General features: G+C 44.8%; 1 protein-coding gene across 4 annotated transcripts in view; it reads left to right on the top strand.

The window, feature by feature from the left end:
- The window catches only part of LOC115196063 (nck-associated protein 5), a 167,202-nt gene that overhangs the window by 45,467 nt on the left and 97,973 nt on the right, over nt 1-23,762 (top strand). For 3 of the 4 annotated variants that reach the window (XM_029756569.1, XM_029756573.1, XM_029756568.1), the window contains one exon: nt 9,072-9,145. In XM_029756569.1, the coding sequence (XP_029612429.1) occupies nt 9,072-9,145 (74 nt within the window). Of the gene's footprint in view, nt 1-9,071; nt 9,146-21,001; nt 21,447-23,762 lie in introns of those variants that run through there. The other variant, XM_029756571.1, reaches the window with a different exon arrangement.

The following is a 23,762-nucleotide window of genomic DNA, read 5'->3' on the forward strand; positions in this document are numbered from 1 at the left end:
TTCTGTCAGGCTTCAGCATTCCGGCTCCATGCTCCCCGGCAACAGGGAATTTCCCTGGCATTCAGGACCATTCCAGTGGGAGAAGAGATTTGGAAATCAGGCAGAAGCAGATCCTAACCTTCCAGCTCCAGCTTTTCCGAGGAATGTTTTGCCTGCCTGCCTCGACATCTGCCTAACACATGGGTCAACCTAGAGACAGCGTGTGCATCCAAAATGGCACCCTATTCCCTATAGAGTGCACCACTTTTGACCAGATCTCTATGGCACCCTATTGCACTACTTTTGACCAGGACCCTGTTCAAATGTAGTGCACTATATAGGGAATAGGGTGCCATTTGAGATACAACCAGCCTAATCAATAAATCACCCAGCAGATTAAACAGAGAAAATATACTGTCATTAACCTGAAGCTGTGGGGCTTATTACATTGATAATACGCAAGACAGGTCAAATGGTGGAGAAATATATATTTATATGTATGGAGAAAAATATATCTAACAAAACATACTCTCGGGGGTCGGGAGTTTGCGTTGACGAGACAAAGCTATATTTCACTGTGCTCATTTGTTATACCGTGAATGTGTTCTCAAGTCTGGCTTCTCTCCATTCGTTGCTCCCATAACGTCGGCAGCGAAGACTATACCAAGCGTTGGCTTGGATTTAGCGGTTTTACTGGTGTCAGGCTAGGTGAGGTGGTAATAAAACAAGTAACTAACTTCATGTGTCTGGGGAGGATTTCTTGTTGTTGTTAAGTTTTTGGGTGGGAGCATAAATATCTCACTAAGCCGACTCACTCGGGGATAACACTAGCCCAGCCGGCTTAGACCTTTCTAACGCTTTCAGCGCCGTTCACTGGCCAAAACAGTGAGCCGGAACGACAAACCCCTCATTGACAAGGTGTGAATTTAGCCGGCACACAATACACAATGATACACATATACAGTGTGTGCAGCTTCAATAAGGTGAGAGGTAATATAGAGTGAATGGCTGCTGTTTGAGCAAAGCGAACACTGACTGAAAGTGAATATCGCTTGCTGAATGTGCCTAATCTGTCTCATTTCCCATGAAGCTAAGGGGTAGCCAGGCCATCTGATCGCTGCGGCTCTCGTTAACATGTTGGCAGAGCCAACTGTGCATGGCTAGGCTAGGTGTGGTGCCTGCCTGTCAAAGCCTGCACAAACAGAAGCTGAGACTCCCTCCGGTGGATCAACATCTGGTTCTCTCTCTCTCTCTCTCTCTCTCTCTCTCTCTCTCTCTCTCTCTCTCTCTCCTCTCACTTACCTGTACTCACAAACTCTGCTTATCCTCACTGTGTGTTTCTTTCTTTCGCTCTCTCTCTCTCTCTCTCTCTTTCTCTGTCTCTCTCTCTATCTCTCCTTCTCTCTCTCTCTCTCTCTCTCTCATCACTATCTCTCTCTTCTCTAGCCTCGGTCTCTCTCTCTCTCTCCCCTCTCTGTCCTTTCTCTCTCTCTCTCTCCCTCTCTCTCTCACTCTCTCGTATCACTATTTCTCTCCTCTCTAGCCTCGGTCTCTCTCTCTGTCTCTCTCCTCTCTGTCCTTTCTCTCTCTCTCTCTCTCTCTCTCTCTCTCTCTCTCTCTCTCTCTCTCTCTCCTCTCACTTACCTGTAGTCACAAACTCTGCTTATCCTCACTGTGTTTCTTTCTTTCGCCCTCTTTCTCTGTCTCTCTCTTTCTCTGTCTCTCTCTCTATCTCTCCTTCTCTCTCTCTCTCTCTCTCTCTCATCACTATCTCTCTCTTCTCTAGCCTCGGTCTCTCTCTCTCTCTCTCTCTCCTCTCTGTCCTTTCTCTCTCTCTCTCCCTCTCTCTCTCTCTCTCTCTCTCTCGTATCACTATCTCTCTCCTCTTTAGCCTCGGTCTCTCTCTCTCTGTCTCTCTCCTCTCTGTCCTTTCTCTCTCTCTCTCTCTCGGACTCTTTCTCTCTTGCCGTTTCATTTCCGTCACCACCCCTCCTGTTCTAAACACACCTTGATGGATATTAGTCTCCAGACAGCCGTAACAACTGGCAACCCTCAGCCTGTAAAGTCTGGCCACAGATCTGTCGGACTCCTTTAATAAGGCGTCCCACTAGTAGGACAACTTCCGGTGAAACTGGAGGGCCCGCAATTCAAATACATAATCATAAAAATGATGGATATTAAACATCTAAGTACATACAAGTCTTATATTGGTTAAAAGCCTAAATTCTTGTTAATCTAACTGCACTGTCCGATTTACAGTAGGCTTTACAGCGAAAGCATGCCATGCGACTGTTTTAGGACAGCGCCTCACATCAAAATATTTTTCCACCGGCACAGGTTTCATAAATTCACAAATAGCGATTAAATATTCACTTTTGGAAAATCTTCCTCTGATTTGTCATCCAAAGGGTCCCAGCTACAGCATGTAGTCTCGTTTTGTTAGATAAAATCTGTCTTTATATCCCAAAAAGTCTGTTTAGTTGGCGCCATCGATTTGAGTAATCCACTCGTTCAACATGCAGAGACAGGAATCCAAAAAGCTACTGCTAAACTTTGTTAAAACAAGTCAAAATACATTTCTATTTAATCCTCAGATACCCTAAAATGTAATTAAACTATAATATTTCATACGGAAAGAAGTATGTTCAATAGGAAAACAATATTAGCAGGTGTGTGTCCTCTTCGTCACACGAATTTCGAAGTCTGTGTCCCAGTACTAAAACTCATTATTCTTCCTTGTTTTGGAAGAAACAAGCCTGAAACCTTGAACAAAGACTACTGAAACCCAGTGGAAACCATAGGAATTGTATACTGGGAGCTAGATTTAATGATTTCCCTATACGTTCCATTGGAAGAGCATGGGCTCAATTCTTTTTTCACTTTGGTTTTTCTTTGGATTTTCTCCTACCATATCTATTGTGTTATAGTCTCTAACATTATTTTGAAATTTCCACAGACTTCATAGTGTTTTCTTTCCAATGGTACCAATTATATGCATATCCTGGCTTCAGGGCCTGAGTAACAGGCAGTTTACTTTGGGCAGGTCAGTCAGGTGGAAATTGAGAACAAATAGACCCTTTTTAAATGAATGGCATGGTTCTAAACATCAATATGGTGTATGAATACAGTGTGTATTTTCATATTTCACTACCTGCTTTTATATAACTTTTTAATATGAATTGAACATATATAAAAAATTTAGAAATAAATATTAGAATTTCTAATAGACCCGTTCTTTAGGTGCTCTACCCTCCACACATGTTTTCTGAGATACTGTCAAACAGAGGCTCTATGTTTAGTTCCCAAATGACATACAGTAGTAGTTGCATGTGCTTCATCTCTACACAGGTTGTACTATGGGGTGTTATGGAGTGGGCATGTCAGGTTGGATTTATTCAATTTTTCAATTTTCTTGAGTATGATTTGCTTGGGGAACAGGCTTGGCTACTGTTCCGCCACATACTGCACAGGAATGAATGACCCACTCTTTGACTAGCCAACTGAGCGTTGGAAGGAGGAGAGAGGAGACAGGGGCTATTTAAGTGTTGAATATATCTTAATGTTTGGAAAGATAATCTGACAGATTCGGATTCCTGACGGCCGGAGAGGTGTTGATGTCCGTCTGGTGTGTGTGTGTGTGTGTGTGCGTGCGTGTGTGTGTGTGCGTGCGTGCGTGTGTGTGTGTGTGTGTGTGTGCGTGCGCTGGGACTAGGACAGGCAAGGTGCAGTAAGAGGACATCAGATAACTGAAACCCGCCCTAGAGGATGAACAGGCTTCCTTTGTGTCATCAGGAAATCCATATTCCCAAATCTGTCCCCGTTTGCATGTGGTATGCAAGTGATGAATTTAGCATTGGAGGCTTTGTCTACCTGGTTTAGACTGTTCAATCTTTTACACTGATGGCATTGAAACCGCTATGTTTTTTTACTGTTTTTAGATATGTTTTTAGAGTGTATAGAATTGAATGTTACTCTCCTAATGTTTTTAGATATGTTTTTAGAGTGTATAGAATTGTATGTTACTCTCCTAATGTTTTTAGATATGTTTTTAGAGTGTATAGAATTGTATGTTACTCTCCTAATGTTTTTAGATATGTTTTTAGAGTGTATAGAATTGTATGTTACTCTCCTAATGTTTTTAGCCCTTTTATTAAAGCCTTTTTATTTGAATGGTTGCACTCAGTGTGAAGAACTTTGTGAGTTACGTCTGTAAGTGAAAAGAGCTCTACAAGCGTCATTTATTATTATTATTACTCTAGTAACAACTGCTGCAATCTGAAGAAAGCATTTGGCTTCATACTGGTGGCGTATTGGTTTCTGACGTCAAGGCCTGCAAACCAGATCACTCAGCTCACCATGGCTTATCATAGCAAATCACATGTAATCACCATAGTAACCCCTTGATAACATAGCCTTCATCAGGATGTTTTGATCTAATCTATCACAGTCTTGGGAGGTGGGAGGTTGATGGGCAGGATTGATATGGTGACATGAAGTCATTTTGACCTGAATAATGACTCTGAGGGAAAGATCATCAGTGCTGTGCTACAGATAAGCTGCTGATAACATTAATTGATTCAAGCCAGGGCTGAGGACGGATACAATGAGCAGTTTCAATATCTGTGTAACCGCCCGTCTGATGACTAACTTTGCCTGAGACATAAAGACTTGCGTTGGCTCCCCGGGTCAGTGTCTAGGCTTTAGCGCAGAGGGCTGTCATAGTCATGAGGTGCGCGAGAGGTAGTCTTCTCAGCCATATGAGCTCTAACGTGTCGACACCCAGGAAAGTTTGTAATATCATTAATTCCCAACTAGCCATAAAAATTCCCTCAGAAAGAAGTGTTACGTTCTATAGGCATAACCTTTGACTGCCATAAGCCAGTCGGGAATTCCACATTCCATCTCCCCTTGAACGCCCCACACAGAGCAGATTTCCAGTTGGCTAAAGTGGGTCCCTAGGCCACTCTGTCATGTCATCGGGTCTCGGCCTGCCTTACGGCCAGAGAGGAGGGGGCTGGCGGTTGGGGTTGGGATAGGTCCTGACCTTGGCTTTGACTGGTCTGACAGGTCTCACTCCCAGAGGCCACTAGGCAGCTTCAAGCTTTCTTATCTCTCTCACTCGCCTGCTGCCTGGGTCTCAGATCTACAGCTCTGCCGAGGTGAGGTTGGGAGGAAATCACATTATAGATAGGTAGGACTTTAAAGGAAGCCTGAAACACATACTGACCCCATACTGGAAATGGGTCAGGGCTGTATCTGGGTTTGGGTTTTTCTCAGCCAAGACCTAAAGGAACTCATATGTTGACAGGGATATGATCCCATCTTTTACAGCCTTTCAGTATGTGTGGATCTGCCAGAGAGAGAGCCGAGAGGGAGAGAAAGGGGGGGGCGAGACGCTCTCATGGATGAATAATGAATCTAATGTTTTATTACTGAAATTCTTGGACCATTTATTTTAAACACATTTGCGCGTGGGTGCGCATACGTGCACGTGAGCATGTGTGTCTGGCGTAAAGCAAAGCTTTTTTGGCCGAGTTTCCGAGTGCCGCAGCAGTGGGGGACAAAGCTCATTTTAAAATGTCCTAAAGATTAGGAGGCACATGATCGGTTGGAGGGCTGCAGGATATGGGCCTCACAGCATGCCCAGTGGGGGAAGCCCTCTCTCTCAACAGCTCTAGTCTTCTTATCAACCCCTCTCACATACAGAGTAAACAGGAACTGCCATAGGCTGCCATAGACCAGAAACATGAACAAACACACAAAGGAAACTACAGTATGTAAGTGTATGCCTACACCAGCCAACTCCAGCTCAACAAATCCCAGTGCTCTGTTTCTCCCCTTGACTCCTACACTGAAGTTGGATTTGCATTCAGAATTTGGATGCTGGTTCATTTTTTGTCTTACCTACAAAGAGAACCAGAGGAGAGGACTGTATATGGTGAAATAAGCGACATTTGCAGATACTTGCATTGGATAAGTCAGTTCACGATCGCTCCCCATCATCGCTAACTTCGCTAACTTACTCCGAGACATTTTATCGCCTATTCGTGAGTTCATATGAATTTTAGTCCGTCTATAAACAACTTCCTTTGGTTTCTTGCCATGTAGGATTTGGTATCCATGGGATCTGCAGACACTTCGCGAATGAGCCTCACAAGACTGTTGACTAGAGGGTTGTATAGATAGAGAAGGTATAGTCTGGTCACTGCTGCGGAGGAGTTTGAGGAGTTTGCAGGCCCAATGATTGAGCGACGTTTTCTGTAAAGGTGATATTCGGTCCTTATGAGCTTTAGTGCTATTTAGAATCTTCAACCACCTCAAGGAAACATTTGGTCTGTATCGCACTCCAAGTGTACTTTGCGAAATATGCGTTCGATAAAGTTTGAGGCAAAGGTCCATTATTTTCTCTATCACAATGTAGGCGCTGGCCCTTGTGGGAACCCTGCAGCTTTCGCACACAGTACAAATGTCAGGAGTAATGCCCCACCAAAGACGTAATGTAATACACGGCAGCGTGCTCCGCATAACATATACGAGTCAGGCCTTCAATCTTCGGTTTAAATACCCTCCATTTGACATTACGACAGACCATTGCACATTCTTTGCATGCCTTCATGTATGAGGAGGAGTACGCCAGAACCCTATCATTAGTAGAGGTTTCCGCGATGACAACAGAGACTTAGCTAGCTGCGCTTAACGTTTGATGTAGGGTGTAAATCTTTTTGTGACATGGCAATCTGTTGATGGGTAGATCTCTCTGAGAGACAGGGAAAATCATTACCGGGCTGAATCCTAACTTGAGATCTGCTTAACGTGGACTTTTGCTTAAATCATTAGGGATCTCAAGTTAGGATTTGGATCTGTGAGACTATGTGGCTAGTGGTCTCTAACAACAGATATTTTCTCCTGACAATTCCTCTGTATGACAACTTCTTTCGGTTCTAAGTTGATAGAGCTAGATGCACTATAGTTGATGTTTAGCAACCTTTGTTAACTAAACCTGTACGTAAACATGTTCATGCAGGATTTGGACGCTACTCAGATCATTCTCCCATGTTCCTATCCTATCACTCTGATACTGTAAGCAACCCTGAGTCGCTTAACCCGGAAGCCAGCCGCACCAATGTGTTGGAGGAGACACCATACAACTGGTGACCGTGTCAGCGTGCACAGAGCCCGGCCCGCCACAGGAGTTGCTAGAGAGTGATGGGACAAGGACATCCCGGCCGGCCAAACCCTCCCCCTCCATCGCCTCATGGGTCTCCCGGTCGCAGCCGGCTGCGACAGAGCCCGGGATCGAACCCGGAACTGTAGTGACGCCTCAAGCACTGCAGTGCCTTAGACCTCTGCGTCACCCGGGAGGCCTCTGGCAACTTCATTTGGTCCTTATGACACTCAGTGGGTTTAGTGTGACTGGCATCTCTGCTGGGTGTAGTGGCACCTTATGACTTCCAGATGGCCTTGGGGACACCACTGATAAACAGCACCAACACTTTGGATTATTCAGTTCAGATATGAGGATAAGTAAGTACATGTATGTGCATTTAACAGTTTTTCTTATAGGTCACAAGCAAATGATGAAGAAAGTGAAAATAAGATGATTTCATCAGGTTTTTTGGATATCCTTTCTTATGAATGACAAAACACATCGTCACCTGGCCATCGCCATGTTCTTCTGGCCTCTGTCCGTGCCCTTGATGATCATTGGTCACCTAGTATGCCCTTGACTGGCGACTTTGGCTGGAGGTCTGGGCTTGTGCCATCTTCAGTTGGCATGGGGGCATACTGGAGATGGTGGGCACCTGCAGTGGCTAGCCTCAGGTCAGTCCTGAAGTGTGATAATTGCCCTGGTGCCAGCCATACGGTTGCCTTCTGGGAAGAAAGCTCTTCTGACAATAAGGGTTTCTCTCTATTTTCAGCTTAAGAAAGAACATTATAGTGTTCCACAATGTAGGCTATACCATATAATGTATACTGTCTGTACCATCATATTTTCCGTGTTCTAGATACACACAGTATTTTTACGCTATTAAGTGTCTCTAGCATGAAAAATATGCTCATGGGACGAGTCTAAACGATACTCAGCTGGGTCATCTCTCAGAGGAATTCCCCATGATTCAATTATACGTGAACAGCACATGACGGAGGTCTAAAAATCAATGGAGGGGGCGTCTGTGGCCGTGAGATAACCTTTTACCCAAGAGAGGCGTCACCAATACCAATAATTAAGTCAAGCTAGCAACCACTACCGAAGCATAAATAAGCCGCTACTGGATGTTCATATGTAGCCAACCACTGATACAGTCACTATCTGCTTCTCCAAAGAACAGCTGGGTGGAATATTATGGCTAGGTGGCCTATTTCTTGTACAATAATGTCTTATACTCACTATACAGGCATGGCATAGACGAGCACATCATTAGGGCAAAGTCAAATAAGCTGAACATCTGTTTTTCCATACTGTTCCCGGGTCTTTGCTCATTTGGGCCATGCTGTAATTCAATAGCACACTTTGGGAGTGTGTGTGTGGAGTGTGTGTGAAGGTATTCCCTCTTGACACTACACAGCTGGCCGCCTGCACTCAGGGCCAGCCAGGCGAAGTTACCCAGCGGTGCTTCTGGAGTTACACTCTTCCTTAACTCCCTGAAACGAACACCCCAAAAAGTATTGAGCCTATGAATGAATCACACCTTTTTTGAAACACAGTCCAGTTCTGCCTCAGTGTTCCTTTTCACACTTGGAAGAGGAGTGTTTGGAAACAAGGCACCGCCTGGAAAAAGACACAATACGCAATACACTATGGCTTTGGTCTGGTTTTTCATACTCCATGTAGGCTTCTGTATGGTCTTCTGTCCTTTCTTTTGTAGTTTACCACTGCTGTTGATAAACACAAGAGAATCTCCATTGAAGTAATTTTTTATTTTGTATTTTTTACTTCTGGACTAGGCTGAATCTGGGAAACCGACCCCTGAACTTCATAATAATTGAGACAGTGTAGGATTGTTGGGCTGTTCTTGATATTACTGATATTTTTCATCCATGTTTGCACATGGAATCCATCTTTGACACTCATTTCCATCTGTTGTTAACAGGAGTACATGGACGCCAACAAGTGCATCGAGGAGCTACTCAAACAGCTGGAAGAAGAGCGGAGGAATGTCCGAAGGTAAGGGAGGATCCTCGATCTGCATTTTGACAGCTGCTGCTAGTTGCCAATAAATATCAACAGCTGAACGCAATCTATTCTCAATGAGAACCAGCCGAACAATGTTGTTAAGTTTGGGAAGCTGACACAATGATTTGTGTGCAGTCTTGGTGAGAAAATGCTATTGTGAAGTGATGGTGAGGACAAAGGTGCTAAAGGTGAGGAAAGACAAAGATGTACGTTCAGTCCATTTCAGTTTTGGGGTTGGCTGGGGACATTTCTCATGGAGACAATGGGGATGTGGAGAGGCCAAACTCATGACCTTGGCCCTCAAACCTATCCTTAGACCCTTGAATGTCACACCGCCCAAAGAAAAGAGAGACCATTTTTCAAGCTTCATCCCCATTATCCTATAACTCTCCATGTCAAAAGAGCTGGTTTCCCCCCATCCAGCAACAATTTTCCCCTTGAGCGAGCAGGGAGGCCTGGGAGAAGGGCCTCTGAGTGGACCCAGGGTGGATGCTGGGGGTTAGAAGTTGACCGCTGACCAGGGCCTTTGCTACGGCAGGCCGACTTTCAATAGAAGGGTAAGGAAGTGGTGTGTAAAGGAATGATTGTCTTGTCCACAGTCTCACTCACACCACTTTAGAAGAGGAGACCCTTCCTCTTTTGACCAGGAAAGTGACCCAATAACAGGTTAGAGGGGCCTGGTTGTTCTTGGGGCTGTTCTTGGGGCTGTTTGGAATCCATGAACTTGCTTAGACCTGGAAGGACAGTGGGGGCAATAGCTAGGGTGGCTGACCCTAAAGTTTTAGTGATCATTGTTTAGTTTTGTTAAGGATTTTTAATTTGTGTGTTTGCATAAATTTTTTCTGTAAGTGAAACAGAATGATATTCTAATTAGATAATGATAATTTTATCAATTCAACATTTTTCTTCCAGTTGCTCATATAAATAATCACTTACCTACAAATACTTAAAACTGACATACAGTTGAAGTCGGAGGTTTACATACACCTTAGCCAAATACATTTAAACTCAGTTTTTCACAATTCCTGACATTTAATTCTGGTAAAAAATCCCTGTTTAAGGTCAGTTAGGATCACCACTTTATTTTAAGAATGTGAAATGTCAGAATAATAGTAGAGAGAATGATTTATTTCAGCTTTTATTTCTTTCATCACATTCCCAGTGGGTCAGAAGTTTACATACACTCAATTAGCATTTGGTAGCATTGCCTTTAAATTGTTTAGCTTGGGTCAAACATTTCAGGTAGCCTTCCACAAGCTTCCCACAATAAGTTGGGTGAATTTTGGCCCATTCCTCCTGACAGAGCTGGTGTAACTGAGTCAGGTTTCTAGGCCTCCTTGCTCGCACACACTTTTTCAGTTCTGCCCGCAAATTTTCTATAGGATTGAGGTCAGGGCTTTGTGATGGCCACTCCAATACCTTGACTTTGTTGTCCTTAATAAAGCCAGTTTGCCACAACTTTGGAAGTATGCTTGGGGTCATTGTTCATTTGGAAGACCCATTTGTGACCAAGCATTAACTTCCTGACTGATGTCTTGAGATGTTGCTTCAATATATCCACATAATTTTCCTCCCTCATGATGCCATCTATTTTGTGAAGTGCACCAGTCCTTCCTGCAGCAAAGCACCCCTACAACATCTTGAAATACATCAAAAACTATAGTTTGTTAACAAGACATTTGTAGAGTGGTTGAAAAATGAGTTTTAATGACTCCAACCTAGGTGTATGTAAACTTCCGACTTCAACTGTACGTATAATTACAATATTCAAATTCATGGTAATTAACCTCCTTGGAATAGACAGCTACGCTGACAGACCTGACAGACCAGATCCTAGGGATTGTGCCGCTGTTCCTCGGATGTTGCTCGACATTAGTGACAGTGATAAATGACTCCACACTTTCTTTTGTTGGGCATGAAGCAGAAACTCAGGACTAATAAAGACATGCACGCCTCCTTCCCCATATTAGGCTGTGTCTTACGGCTACTTTATCGAGAGGACTTACATTATATTCCTCGTTTTTCCTGGGAAAATGAAGGCAATCAATCCATCAAGAAGCTGGAGAGAGAACGAATTGGATTCCACTTCAGGGCTTGTTATTTCTGTGTCCTACAGACCCAATGCAAGATTATATTTATACAGTCTATCACATTATAGGAAGGTATTACACAGATGTTGGATATTGTACCTGATTTCAATATTATGTGCCATACTTTATTGTAAATGCCCTTTGTTTGATATTTTTTCCTACATTGTTAGGAGCTAGTAACACAAGCATTTCGCTGCACCCTCTATAACATCTGCTAAACTGTGTACGCGACCAATAAACTGTGATTTGATGCTCTATTCCACTTATACTTCCACTTGTACTGGGTTTTCAAATACCCCTCCATTTACCCCTCAAAATACCCCTCCATATGCCCCTCCATATACCCCTCCATATACCCCTCAAAATACCCCTCATATACTCCTCAAAATACCCCTCCATATACCCCTCAAAATACCCCTCCATATACCCCTGAAGAGAGACATAATAAGTCATGTCAAACTGTGTATAAATAGCAGGAAATGCGTTATAAATGTCAAAAGTCAAAATAAATTCCGGGGGAGGAGCCCCGGACACCCTTCTGTTCCATCTATCCCCCCCCAATATCTACACCACAGTTTCGCCATTGCTATGTATTGTATCTTTAAAATATATGAAAATGTCTGCCAACGAATACAAGAAAGCTCACTCCAAAAACATTTTTCTCATCATATGTCAAACCCATCTGTTCCATAATATAGTCCTCCTTGTATCCACTCCTTTCCACAACACACACACACACACACACACACACACACACACACACACACACACACACACACACACACACACACACACAGCAACACTGGCCGAGGGAGAACAGAACAAAACCACAGTGGGGTACTGTCGCGGCATCGTTCATTATTTCATTAACTCTGATGACGTCCATGACAAACACAAACAAAGGCTCCACAGCCCTGTGTCAACATCAGATTGAAAACCTCCAAACAAGACGAGACATGTCATGATGCATCATATAAGCTTTCCTTATGGTTGTTACGGTTATATCTGGTTCTCTCTGATCGTATCAGATATAGGTTGATTGTATGTGGAAATGATTGCCAAAAAGATGGATTCACAGTAGATGTATTTGGCCAAACAGCAATATTAAGTCTATGTTATGTACATCTATCTCTACATGTGAATAGAGAGGGAACGTGGTGAAAGTGAAGTGAGTGACAGCTTTCTCTCTGTTTCAGTGAGCTATTGAATGGGGGCAGGCGTGATTTGGATGAGGACATATGGATGCTGCTTTAGGACACTAAAAAGCATGACTGGCCGGGTGGAAGGTCACGTGTCCTGTCTGAAAAGCTGCTGTGTCGAGGGAACAGAAATATATAATCTTCCTTGGCCTTGGATTAAAACAATGCAGATTTAGTTTTTTGTTCCCTCTTTCTGCCAATTCCTCCTTTTTCCCTTCATCCCCTCCTTCTTGCACTCTGTCTATGTGTCTGCGTGTATGGTTGGGATTGCCTGTGGTCTTATCTTATGTAATGAAAGTGTTTTTCATTGCATACTAAATCTCCATTGACTTTCCTTTGGGTGTCTGTGTCAACATTTTATGTAGAACGCTGTCCGTTGATCAGCCAGGTGGCCAAAGCTGGTCTCACCTGGCCTTAGCAGATGGTGTGCGTCTTTGTTTGTCTGTGACCCCTCCACACCTTGGAGGACTCAGGGAGGGCAGGCAGGCAGGGGGCCTGCTCAGGGTAGCAGGGGGGTGGGGTGGGGAGCAGGGGAGAATGGGCACACTGCTGGCGATCTATGGAGGATAGTCTCTTAGGCTATGAGCACCGGCAAGTCATGCATCTGCAGCCCCTCCTGAATGGACATTAGCCAGGACATCTGCTGATCAATAAACTATTCATCATCTTTAGAGAGGAATTATCCCTCCAAATTTGAGTGAAGTGGGAGGACTGGCAGTAGGTTTTGATAGATTATCTGTCCATTTTGAAATATCTTGTTAGGGGTGTGTATGGAGGCGAAGACAGGTGCAGGAGATCAGAGTGTAGTAAACAGGCGCATTTTAATTCCGGTCCAAAAACGACAGCACATAAAAACATAAACGTGCCAAAAACACGGAATATAACAAAAGTACGGCGCCTGACAATATCCACATAACAATAAACAATTACACACAAAGACATGGAGGGGAACAGAGGAATAAATACATGCAGTGTGATTATGAAATGAAAACCAGGTGTGTATGGAACAAGACAAAACAAATGGACATATGAAAAATGGAGCGGCGATGGCTAGAAAGCCGGTGACGTCGATCGCCGAACGCCGCCCGAACAAGGAGAGGAGCCGACTTCGGCGGAAGTCGTGACATATCTTTGTTTGGATGTATTTCTCTTTGGGTCTAAAAGTAGTAAAAAGCAACTCTTTATCGTTCTCTAACGTTCAGCCACTTGGAATAAATGTATATTGTATTCCCATATCTGTCCTTCATTTGTCTGTGTGTGTCCTTGCCTTGATCAGGACATTACCACTACTCACTAGTACTGTATTATGCTTAGATGGTGAATTATAGCCACCAGAGCAGTGTGCTCATTTACCAGTTTAGCTTGCAAATGGGATTTCATCCATAGTAAATGGAATTATTTTCCTTCTGAATTCCCTCTAATTTATTTGGGCAATAATCCCTCCCTTCATGAAATTGCAGCGTCTCAGTTGAAGACCCTAAGGCAGCGTTATGATCATCAAAAACAGTTCATAGTTGAGTATATGATTAAATACATCTTTAGCGAGTTCCATTTTGGGCGCAGACTGAGGGACACCTTCATTGAAAGAGAGCCTGTGTTTGTGTGGGCACATGTGTTCATGTTTATATTCGTGTGTGTTCATCCACTATGATGATAGCAGGCTAACGGAGGAGGCTTTCCCTCCACTGATGTTAACGGCTTGTGACTGTAGCTGTGCGGCTCACTGATGTTACTACAAGGCATGTCTCGACCTCAAAGACGCCTCTGTTCCTCCACCGCCGTTGCCGCCGGTCTCGGGAGATGAAAGGCTATGTAATCCTGTGTGGAAGTATGCGGCCCGCTCTCCCTCTCTCCCTCTCTCCATCTCTCCATCTCTCCCTCTCTCCCTCTCCAGATGATGAGGATAGGGCCGAGCCTTCCCTTTGGTACGGACCACAATGCAACTGCGCACCCCAAGGCTCTGTTCTGCAGCCGTCTCACTTGGGTGAAGGCCATGCGTTTGACAACTGTAATTGGATAAGTTGACCAGTCTAATGCTTTCGTTTGATACTGCTAAGCCCCCACCAGAGACCTAATAAGGTCAATTGTGTATTTATGTGCCCTCCTGTGAGTGAGAGACTTAGCCTAATGCATTGATTAGAGGTCAGTTCCCCCACCATAGTTGGAGATAAATGAATCCATTGGTTTTCTATAGAAATGTTTTGCAGAGAGACGCCCCCCCCTCTTTTTCCCTCAGAAAACTCTCATCAAATACATTTTTGTATTTGATTGGATCCGGTGAAATATGTTTATTTTAGTAATCAGTGGTTGTTATTTCAAGCTCTTACATGTGTAAGAAAATAGCGTACTTTGAGCTACTCAAGAGTAAATTCTGAACAGAGAACTGAACAATGCTTGAGGAAATATGCGGCATGTGCTTTAAGCCTGTATGTTCCATCTGTTTTTAGCATAAAACTAACTTTAGCTTAGTCTAAGCTTAGTCTTAGCTTAGCTGCTTAGCTTAGTCTTTAATCAGAGTACCGTGGAGAGCTGTGCTCACTGTTGTGCATCTTCTTGGTCAATACTGCACTGTACTATCTATTAATTGAAGATGAACTCATATAAATAGACCAGATGATGAAAACACTTCGGCGAATTAGTTCAAGCCTGACACTGTTGTTGACCCATAACACAAGTCAGCCATGACTGCCACAGTACATTATATGGATTTACAACCATTAACATCAACCCAGAATGGTCCAGTGCTGTTTATGTCTGTGGCTACTGAAAGATAGCCTGGTTAAGCAAAACGGAACGCTGCATTCACCATCGATCCCAATTGAACGCAGCATTCAGTCTGGTTTAACCAGGCTTAACTGTAAGCTAACTGTAAGAGCCCTGTGGGTCTCCCGTGATTTATCTGTATGGCCAGGCCTGGCTAAAAACATGCATCAGTTTTATGGCGCTTATGAGAGGAAGAGGTTAATCGAATGGGTTAATGAAGCTTTTTGTTAATACATTCTGAAAGGACCCGTCGTCTTAACTCGCCGTAATATCTCTGTGCTATAGGGGAGAAGGAAAGCACTTAGGCTAGTGACTGAAATGTTATGCTGGTCCTTTATCCACTCACCACCCCCACCATTCAGTCCACGCGGTACCACAGTAGCGTCCTGGTGGGCCATGCAGTTCTCTTTATGATGTACTCAAGGTCAATCATAAGCTAAGTGGTCATCTACAGTCGCGGCCATTTTGAATTTGAAAGCATCCATGTTACTTAAGATAAGTGTTTGTGTGCTTGAGATCACTTCTTACATGACCGAGGTCAATGGCTACCCGGACTATTTGCATTGCCCCCCCCCCCTTTACGCTGATGCTGCTCTCTGTTTATCATATATGCATAGTCACTTTAACTATACATTCATGTACATACTACCTCAATTGGCCCGACCAACCAGTGCTCCCGCACATTGGCTAACCGGGATATCTGCATTGTGTCCCACCACCCGCCAACCCCTCTTTTACGCTACTGCCACTCTCTGTTCATCATATATGCATAGTCACTTTAACCATATCTACATGTACGTACTACCTCAATCAGCCTGACTAACCGGTGTCTGTATGTAGCCTCGCTACTTTTATAGCCTCGCTACTGTATACAGCCTGTCTTTTTACTGTTGTTTTATTTCTTTACTTACCTATTGTTCACCTAATACCTTTGTTGCACTATTGGTTAGAGCCTGTAAGTAAGCATTTCACTGTAAGGTCTACAGTGTTGTATTCGGCGCACGTGACAAATAAACTTTGGTTTGTTTTGATTTGGTAGGCTGTGCAAAGAAGGGCTCTGTAAAATCTGTTCTAACCTCAGGGGTCTTTCCTAGTTAAATAGGTTGAATAAATAAAAGACATTACACAACATTATAATAAAGGGACTTTTTGTTGTGCTGCTTACAGTACTGTAGGTCCATTGAGTGGAGGTATTAGGACTGTTCTTGTGGGAAATCAGATCCGGTGAAGAAGAGTGGTCACTGTGGCCTTGTGTAATTACTAATGAACACTGGTATTTACCCAACCAACCCAATGGCTTCCACACCATTAATCTCATGATGCCTGCCATGCTAACTATGGCACCACATACGCACATCACAGCGTCTGAGCCGCTATGTCGTTCTATTTTGAGCAAAATGGGTGGCATCTACAGTTGTGATGTTTTGAGTCTTTAGATGTCCAGTATATTAGGTGAGTGATTATTTCCTGAGATGTTTTGAGTGGAGTTCCTTGGCTTTATTATCAAGGTAAGCTAGTAGGCTAAACAATGTTTTTGCTCTTTTGTACGTATTCACCAAAGCGTGCAGTTGTTTTGACTGACACGGTCGCTTTTAACCGTTTGGAGAAACATCCTTGTGTTGAGATGTGTGGCGAGATAGAGGAGGTGCAGGTTTGGCGCAGTGTGCTCCTGGAAGTCACAGTAGCTGCATCTGTGCTATTCACCTCCAGCCGAGTACCAAACTGACTCAGTATTGGGTTTGGGTGCTAGTAATGAATTAAACCATGCTGTATCATTTCAGTATTGATCTGTTTTACAGTATTTATTGCTTTATAACATTGTATATGCTGTAGGTTTTGTGGTCCTGTTTAGCTCATGTGCTAGAGCATGGTGCTTGTGACGCCAGGGTAGTGGGTTTGATTCCCGGGTCCATCTATATGTAAAATGTATGCAGGCATGACTGTAAATCGCTTTGGATAAAAGTGTCTTCTAAATGGCATATATTATTAAATGTTATATATATTATTTTGTGTCAGCATAGAAATCATTGGTTAGCCTACTGGTCACAGATCAGCTATCTGGTCAGTTTGGCATGCCAATGACCATAAGAATCGTCTATACAGGACTGATCTGGGATCAGGCAAATCATTGTCCTCTTTAGAATAGTAAAGAATATGGTGTTTAATCCAAACCTACATCCCCGCATGTCATGCTCCCCCTGAGCCATAGCCCTTGATCCTGACTCTCAGTTCCATTGCATTACACGGGAGTGTCATTGTACGAAGGAATCTTCTGTAAGGGGGAGTTTTGTTTTAATCGCCGTGACGCTGGGTCTGAACACTAACACGCGTCGCTTGCGTTACGGTTTTGGAAGCATAAGGACCTTACCTTTCATATCGGCGATAAATCATTTGACACACACCTTTATAGGGTTAGTGTTCCCACACGGCCATATCTCCAAGTTACAGCTCGTGTTTACGAAAAAAACAGACGGAAGGCCAAGGGACAACCTTAGCCATCTACATCTAGCATGCTCTGAACACCTGTGTGGAACGGAAGAAGGCCGCCAGAAATGTGTTGTCACTGAAAAATACTTCCGGCTGCAGCTGTGACAAGGCCGGTTAAAACAGTGTACAGTGTATATTTTACAGTGTAGATTTTACAGTGTAGATTTTACAGTGTAGATTTTGCATTTGTGAAATTATTGTGATGTGAAAGTAGAGGGCTTTATGTTTCTCGAACCGTAACGCAATTGACAACCGATTCACGTTTAGATGGAGTATTTGGCTGTCTTGGCTTTCAGAGCCAGTCTACCTCTGAAAAGAACATATAAGGGCCTTGCACCATAAGGAGTAACGGTAGGGTCCTTAAGAGTACATCTTGGACTAGCTACCGTCATTCCCTTGAGTAGCACAGTCAGGCTAGGAATGGTGTCACAGACAAACCTGCACCCCCAACATATCACGCCAACCCATTCCATTGCTTAATGGAACATGACAGAGGCACATTATCGCAGATCCCGGTCATCGTGTTGCACGTTTAATCTGGCCCCCCCCCAACAAAATGTTAAATGGCTGTTCCAGTTTGCGGTCGGTGGGGCCGTTCCAAAGTGGACGATCACAGCCCAGATGATTTCCATAGTCTGACTGCTGTCTAGGGCGGTGGTTGAGAGCTGTGTAGCCCTAGTGGGATAGCCTGTGTGTGTGTGTTAGGTAAATAAACCCCCATGTCTACGCTATGACATTCCCACCGCTCGTCTCAACGTGCAAACAACCAAAGGGGTAGTCTGTTGACAAATAAGTATACAAGGTGAGAAAAATGCTATCAACACTTCTGGTTTTAGTTTCAAAAGGGTATTTAGACTTTAGCGTACCTCATTTAGTGTTCAGACATTCAGACATGTATACAAATGCTTGGCAGTTGTGTTTGTCTGAGCCAATAAGATGTGGTAAATAGTGTTTGAGGCCCTGAAGATTAAGGAAGGGGGGAACATTTATACACACACACACACACACACACACAAACGCACACCATTGCATTTTATCCCATGATTATCGCCCCCTGATTAGCGAGTGTCCGGGGGGGGGGACACAGACCTTGACGACGATGGCGGCAGAAACTGGTCACGTAATGCGCTCAGCTAAGTGACGCGCGTCATCGACCTCCGCTGTCCTCCCTCCGTCCACACATGTTTTAATAAGCCCTCCCGGATGAATGACATTAATGTCTGATGCCTGGGGGATTGTGGTCGCTTTTTTACCAAGGAGGAGTGGAGGGGAGCCCGCCCCTCAACTCCCCCCCCCCCCCACACCGCCCCTTATCAACCCTGTCTCCCCCTCCCCTTCCTCGCCCAGCAGTACCACCATCCAACACCCGCCTTTCAGTGGAATGCTAGCCCGTTGGTGATGGTTAACGGGGGGATGGTAGTAGTCGTGGTGGTGGTGGAACCAGCCAGGTTGGGTGTGTGGGGTATGTTGGCACCCATGTGTTTCCAAACATTGGAATCTGTCACTGACACCACAAGCAGTGGAGTAATCAGAGATCACTCGCCCCACACACACACACACACACACACACACACACACACACACACACACACACACACACACACACACACACACACACACACACAGACTAACTCACCCCTGGACGTGTTGTTACACTTTTTAAAACAATGTCCATGTGGTGGAAGTCCAAACAAACAGAGCTTCCTGTTTCGGGGGGATCGGACTCTCCTATGAGTGACTAGGCTTGGTCTGCTGGTTTCTGTCTCACTACAGACAAGCTGTGTTTCTGTGTGTCCATTTTGGATCCTGTTGTAGACATGGCCGTCGCTCAGTGTTGGGGGGACGTGCAGTTTATTGAATTAAAGTGGGGGCGACTCCTCAATATTTCTTGATTATGTATCCGTTCCTGTTGACTTCTGAGTCCATTTATCTTTTTTTATCCAAACAGGACAATGGGACTAAATTGGTGACCACCTGCTCTAGAAATCAAATTAGACCCTCACCACATATTCAGATTGTGTGTGTGTGTGTGTGTGTGTGTGTGTGTGTGTGTGTGTGTGTGTGTGTGTGTGTGTGTAAGACACATCTGCAACTTATGATAAATGCAATACGCTTGACGCATGACACTTCTGTCATATTCAACATAATTAGCCGTCGTGAATCTTCCCTGTTATTATGATGAATAGGTTCCTCACTGTCAATTTTATGGGACACAACGATCCAGTAAAGAAACTATGTAGTCTTGACACGCCAAGACTTTACGATCACGGCACAAACCTTCCATCTGATGTTGCGTCCTCTAACCAGTTCAAATGTTGGCTTTCAGATCCTGCGTGTTCTCACTGGAATGTGCGCGTTTCCAGTTTTACCCCGTTCTAATTAACTTCTAACTTTCTCTGACCCAAAATGTGGGTGTATGTGCATGTTTATTTTTCACCCAACTACAACTTTCACTTGTCATAAATTTAGCTTGGAGGCATCCGCTTCTGACCCCTTTGGTTGTGGTGCTACTAATTACTCATGTGTTTAGCGTAATTGTTCATTTAGCGACATTAGTGACTAGTGAATGTTGGGCAGAGGGACTGTGATTGGCTAGGCCGGGAGTAGCTCTTCCTTTCTCTTTCTCTTTATTTTAACAAGGACTGCTTTCGCCAGCCAGGACCCTTTCAATTTCCCTTTCACCCCTCCAGTGTCTGCCCCCTTTTCACAGTGGAGGGGGGAGACAATGGAGAGGGGTCCCCTCCCCCTTCCTCTCCACTTCTCCCCCATTTCTCCCCCCTCTACCCTCGTAGGCGTCCTGATCGAGAGGCTCTGGGCTTTGGTTTGTCACAGCCATTCAGCTGAGACTGATTGTGATTGCGGCAGATGGGTTGGAGTTTGTCCCAGGCAGCCAGGCCCCTCTCTCTCTCTCTCTCTCTCTCTCTCTCTCTCTCTCTCTCTCTCTCTCTCTCTCTCTCTCTCTCTCTCTCTCTCTCTCTCTCTCTCTCTCTCTCTCTCTCTCTCTCTCTCTCTCTCGCTCAAAAGAGCTCAGTCAGAAACATCTCAAGCCGAGCTCCACTCACGTCCCTGAACCCCCCCCCCCTGCTGTCACCCACCCCTCCCCCATCTCTCCTACCCCCCCCCCATCATCACCCACCCCCCTTCATCTCCCCAGAGGAAAGTGCCACCTTCAGAGCCGGCAGCCATCTCACCCATCCCTACACCCCCCAACACGTGTTAAACGTCCTGTAGCTTGAGCAGGAGAAAAGCGCTGAGGCACAGAAAGAGGAGGGACCTCGAGAGTGAGACGGAGAGAGGCGGTGTGAGAGCGGCAGAGTATGTAACGCGAGTGTGAGCGAGAGAGGGGCGGAGAGGGAGAGAGACAGAGGAGAAAGAGTGATAAACGGCGTTGAGAGGCAGCAGTGTGCATGTTGTCGGAGGGAGAGAGAGAGAGAGAGAGAACGAGAGAGGCAGAGTGATAGAAACACACACAGTGTGTGAGAGTGAGGACAGGCAGAGATTGTGTAGAGCAAGTCAGAGAGAGAGAAAGAGGGAGTGCAATAGAAAGAGAGAGGCTCAGAGAGAGAGAGAGAGAGAGAGAGAGAGGGCGATCGCTGTTCTGCGCAGTTGTCACACCGAGCAGAGGGCTGCATTGTGGATGTAAACTTTATCGTGGGTGGGATCAGTGGCTTGCAGCAGCTGCTGTGCAGTGCAGCAGGATTACCATGTGTGTCAACTGAAGACAGAACCCCAGGATGCAGCACCTCAGGCATGGTAAGGAGAACAGCTAGACGCTCATAACACCACCACTCTTTTCCCTTTAAGACAGGAGATGTCCCTTTAAGACAGGAGATGTCCCTTTAAGACAGGAGATGTCCCTTTAAGAGTGGAGATGTCCCTTTAAAACAGGAGATGTCCCTTTAAAACAGGAGATGTCCCTTTAAGAGTGGAGATGTCCCTTTAAGACAGGAGATGTCCCTTTAAGACAGGAGATGTCCCTTTAAGAGTGGAGATGTCCCTTTAAAACAGGAGATGTCCCTTTAAAACAGGAGATGTCCCTTTAAGAGTGGAGATGTCCCTTTAAAACAGGAGATGTCCCTTTAAGACATGGGAATTCAGCAGTATTTGTTCTCAGATTTTGTGGACTGGGGGCATCAAGCTTCTGCATCTGGTGCATAGGCTTCTACGCGACCCAATAATAGTAGGCTATTGTGTTGGGCTTAAAGGTGTTGTGTTTTCTTCCTGTTGTCATTTCATATGAATGTCAGCCAGATGTGTCCTTTAAGTTTCAAGGAGCCGCAAAGTTAAACTCAGTGTACGTGCTTCCTTGCTGCGTACGTGTCGTTGACTGTAGCGTTATCATATTTGACCTGTTGTGCCTCTTTAAATCGGGGTCAGCTTGCTGTGATCTGTGTTTGTCCAACTGGTTCCGATGACCGTGTAGCCTAACGTTAGCTATATTTCTTATTTCGGGAATGAGGCTACTTGCAAGAGATGATCCTGATTTGCAGGATCCCTTTACTAGCCAGTGCAGGGAAAAGGAAAGCAATTGTGTGCCCTGTTGCTTGTGGCAACGGCACGGGGGCCGGCCCTGTAAGCAGCTTTAATTCTGATTGATAACAGAGGGAATATGCTCCCAATCGTTCAAGGAGAGGTACAACAAGCTAGTCTGGGAGGTGTGTGTGTGTGTGTGTGTGTGTGTGTGTGTGTGTGTGTGTGTGTGTGTGTGTGTGTGTGTGTGTGTTGGAATGTATTTCGTCCCCTCTTAGCCATATTAAAGATTAGTATGTTTCCCCCAGCAGTGAGTCTAATCCTGCCATAGAAACAGCAATGGTGGGGTATGGATTGTGCTCCCTTGCTGGGATTGTGTGTGTGTGTGTTCACATCATTACTGCTTTGGCTTGGGTGCCCCTGGCTCTCCCCCAGTGTGTGTGTGTGTGTGTGTGTGTGTGTGTGTGTGTGTGTGTGTGTGTGTGTGTGTGTGTTATGGATGGATGTGGCCAGCTCCATTGTACAGCTGTGGGGCTCCCGTAGACCCCTACCCCTATTCCTCCATGACTGGTGAGGGGAGAGCTAGCTAGCTACATACGCCAGCCCTACAGCAGTCACCCCATGAGGGGGTGACAGTACTGCATACACACCCTTACCAACAGAACCCTTAGCTGTCACTCAAACACAGCGGACTTGAGTGACGGCTCCTATTTCTGTCTATTATTGGAGTAAACATCGAGGCGACAGCAACACATAAACATGACACCACAGGACCGTAGGAGATGACATGTTTGTTGGTTTATTTTCTCCTGTCAAACTGCGTTATTCTGTCTCAAACAAACACAATTGCATTGCAGTTAGACTCTGTTGTTCTTTAACAACATATTTTTGTAATCACCAGGGAGGCTATGATTGCCCGTAATGATTCACTATATAATGCTATAAGGTCCAGGCTGAGATGCCTCCAAGGCGGTGATACTTTACAGGCAGCCTGGGCCAGCTCCTGGCCAAGTGAAAGTGTTCACACTGGGCAGATGTGTTGCTGGTGCTGTCCAGATAGAGGCCGGCGGCCTCTGAAACATACCTGGGAATTAGTTTAAGAGGATTGCGAAGTGGAGAGATTTGATTTGATGGATTTAAAAGCGTCGTGCTGCATGTGTCCCCGCGATGGATGAATGAAAAGATTTTCTGAGTGACATTATCTCCCCCCCATTCTATTCCTGTACAGAGTTTGATGTTAATGTATGTCTTTAACTGTACTATGTAATCTACGGTATATGGAGCCAGTTTAAAGTGTGTTTTTGTGTGATAAATGTATTGTGGAGTCACTGGATTGGTTGTGTAAATGTCCTATTTGTTATAATCCCGCTAAGAGTATACTTTCAGATGAAACAATATGAATGTTGAAAGCTCATATTTCAGTGGAGGTACTGTAAATGTTGTCATTCCAGTCCGACCAGTGATACGGTGGCACCCCATATTATCCACTCACAATGTCCTGCCAACCACTTTGCATGTAATCCAAATGTCTACATGGACAGTCAGTTTGTTGACAGACAAGCCGCTGGCAGTAAGCATACAGGGATCACAACCGGTTAC

The sequence above is a fragment of the Salmo trutta genome, chromosome 6 (genome assembly GCF_901001165.1).
Source record: "Salmo trutta chromosome 6, fSalTru1.1, whole genome shotgun sequence".
Lineage (NCBI taxonomy): Eukaryota > Metazoa > Chordata > Actinopteri > Salmoniformes > Salmonidae > Salmo > Salmo trutta.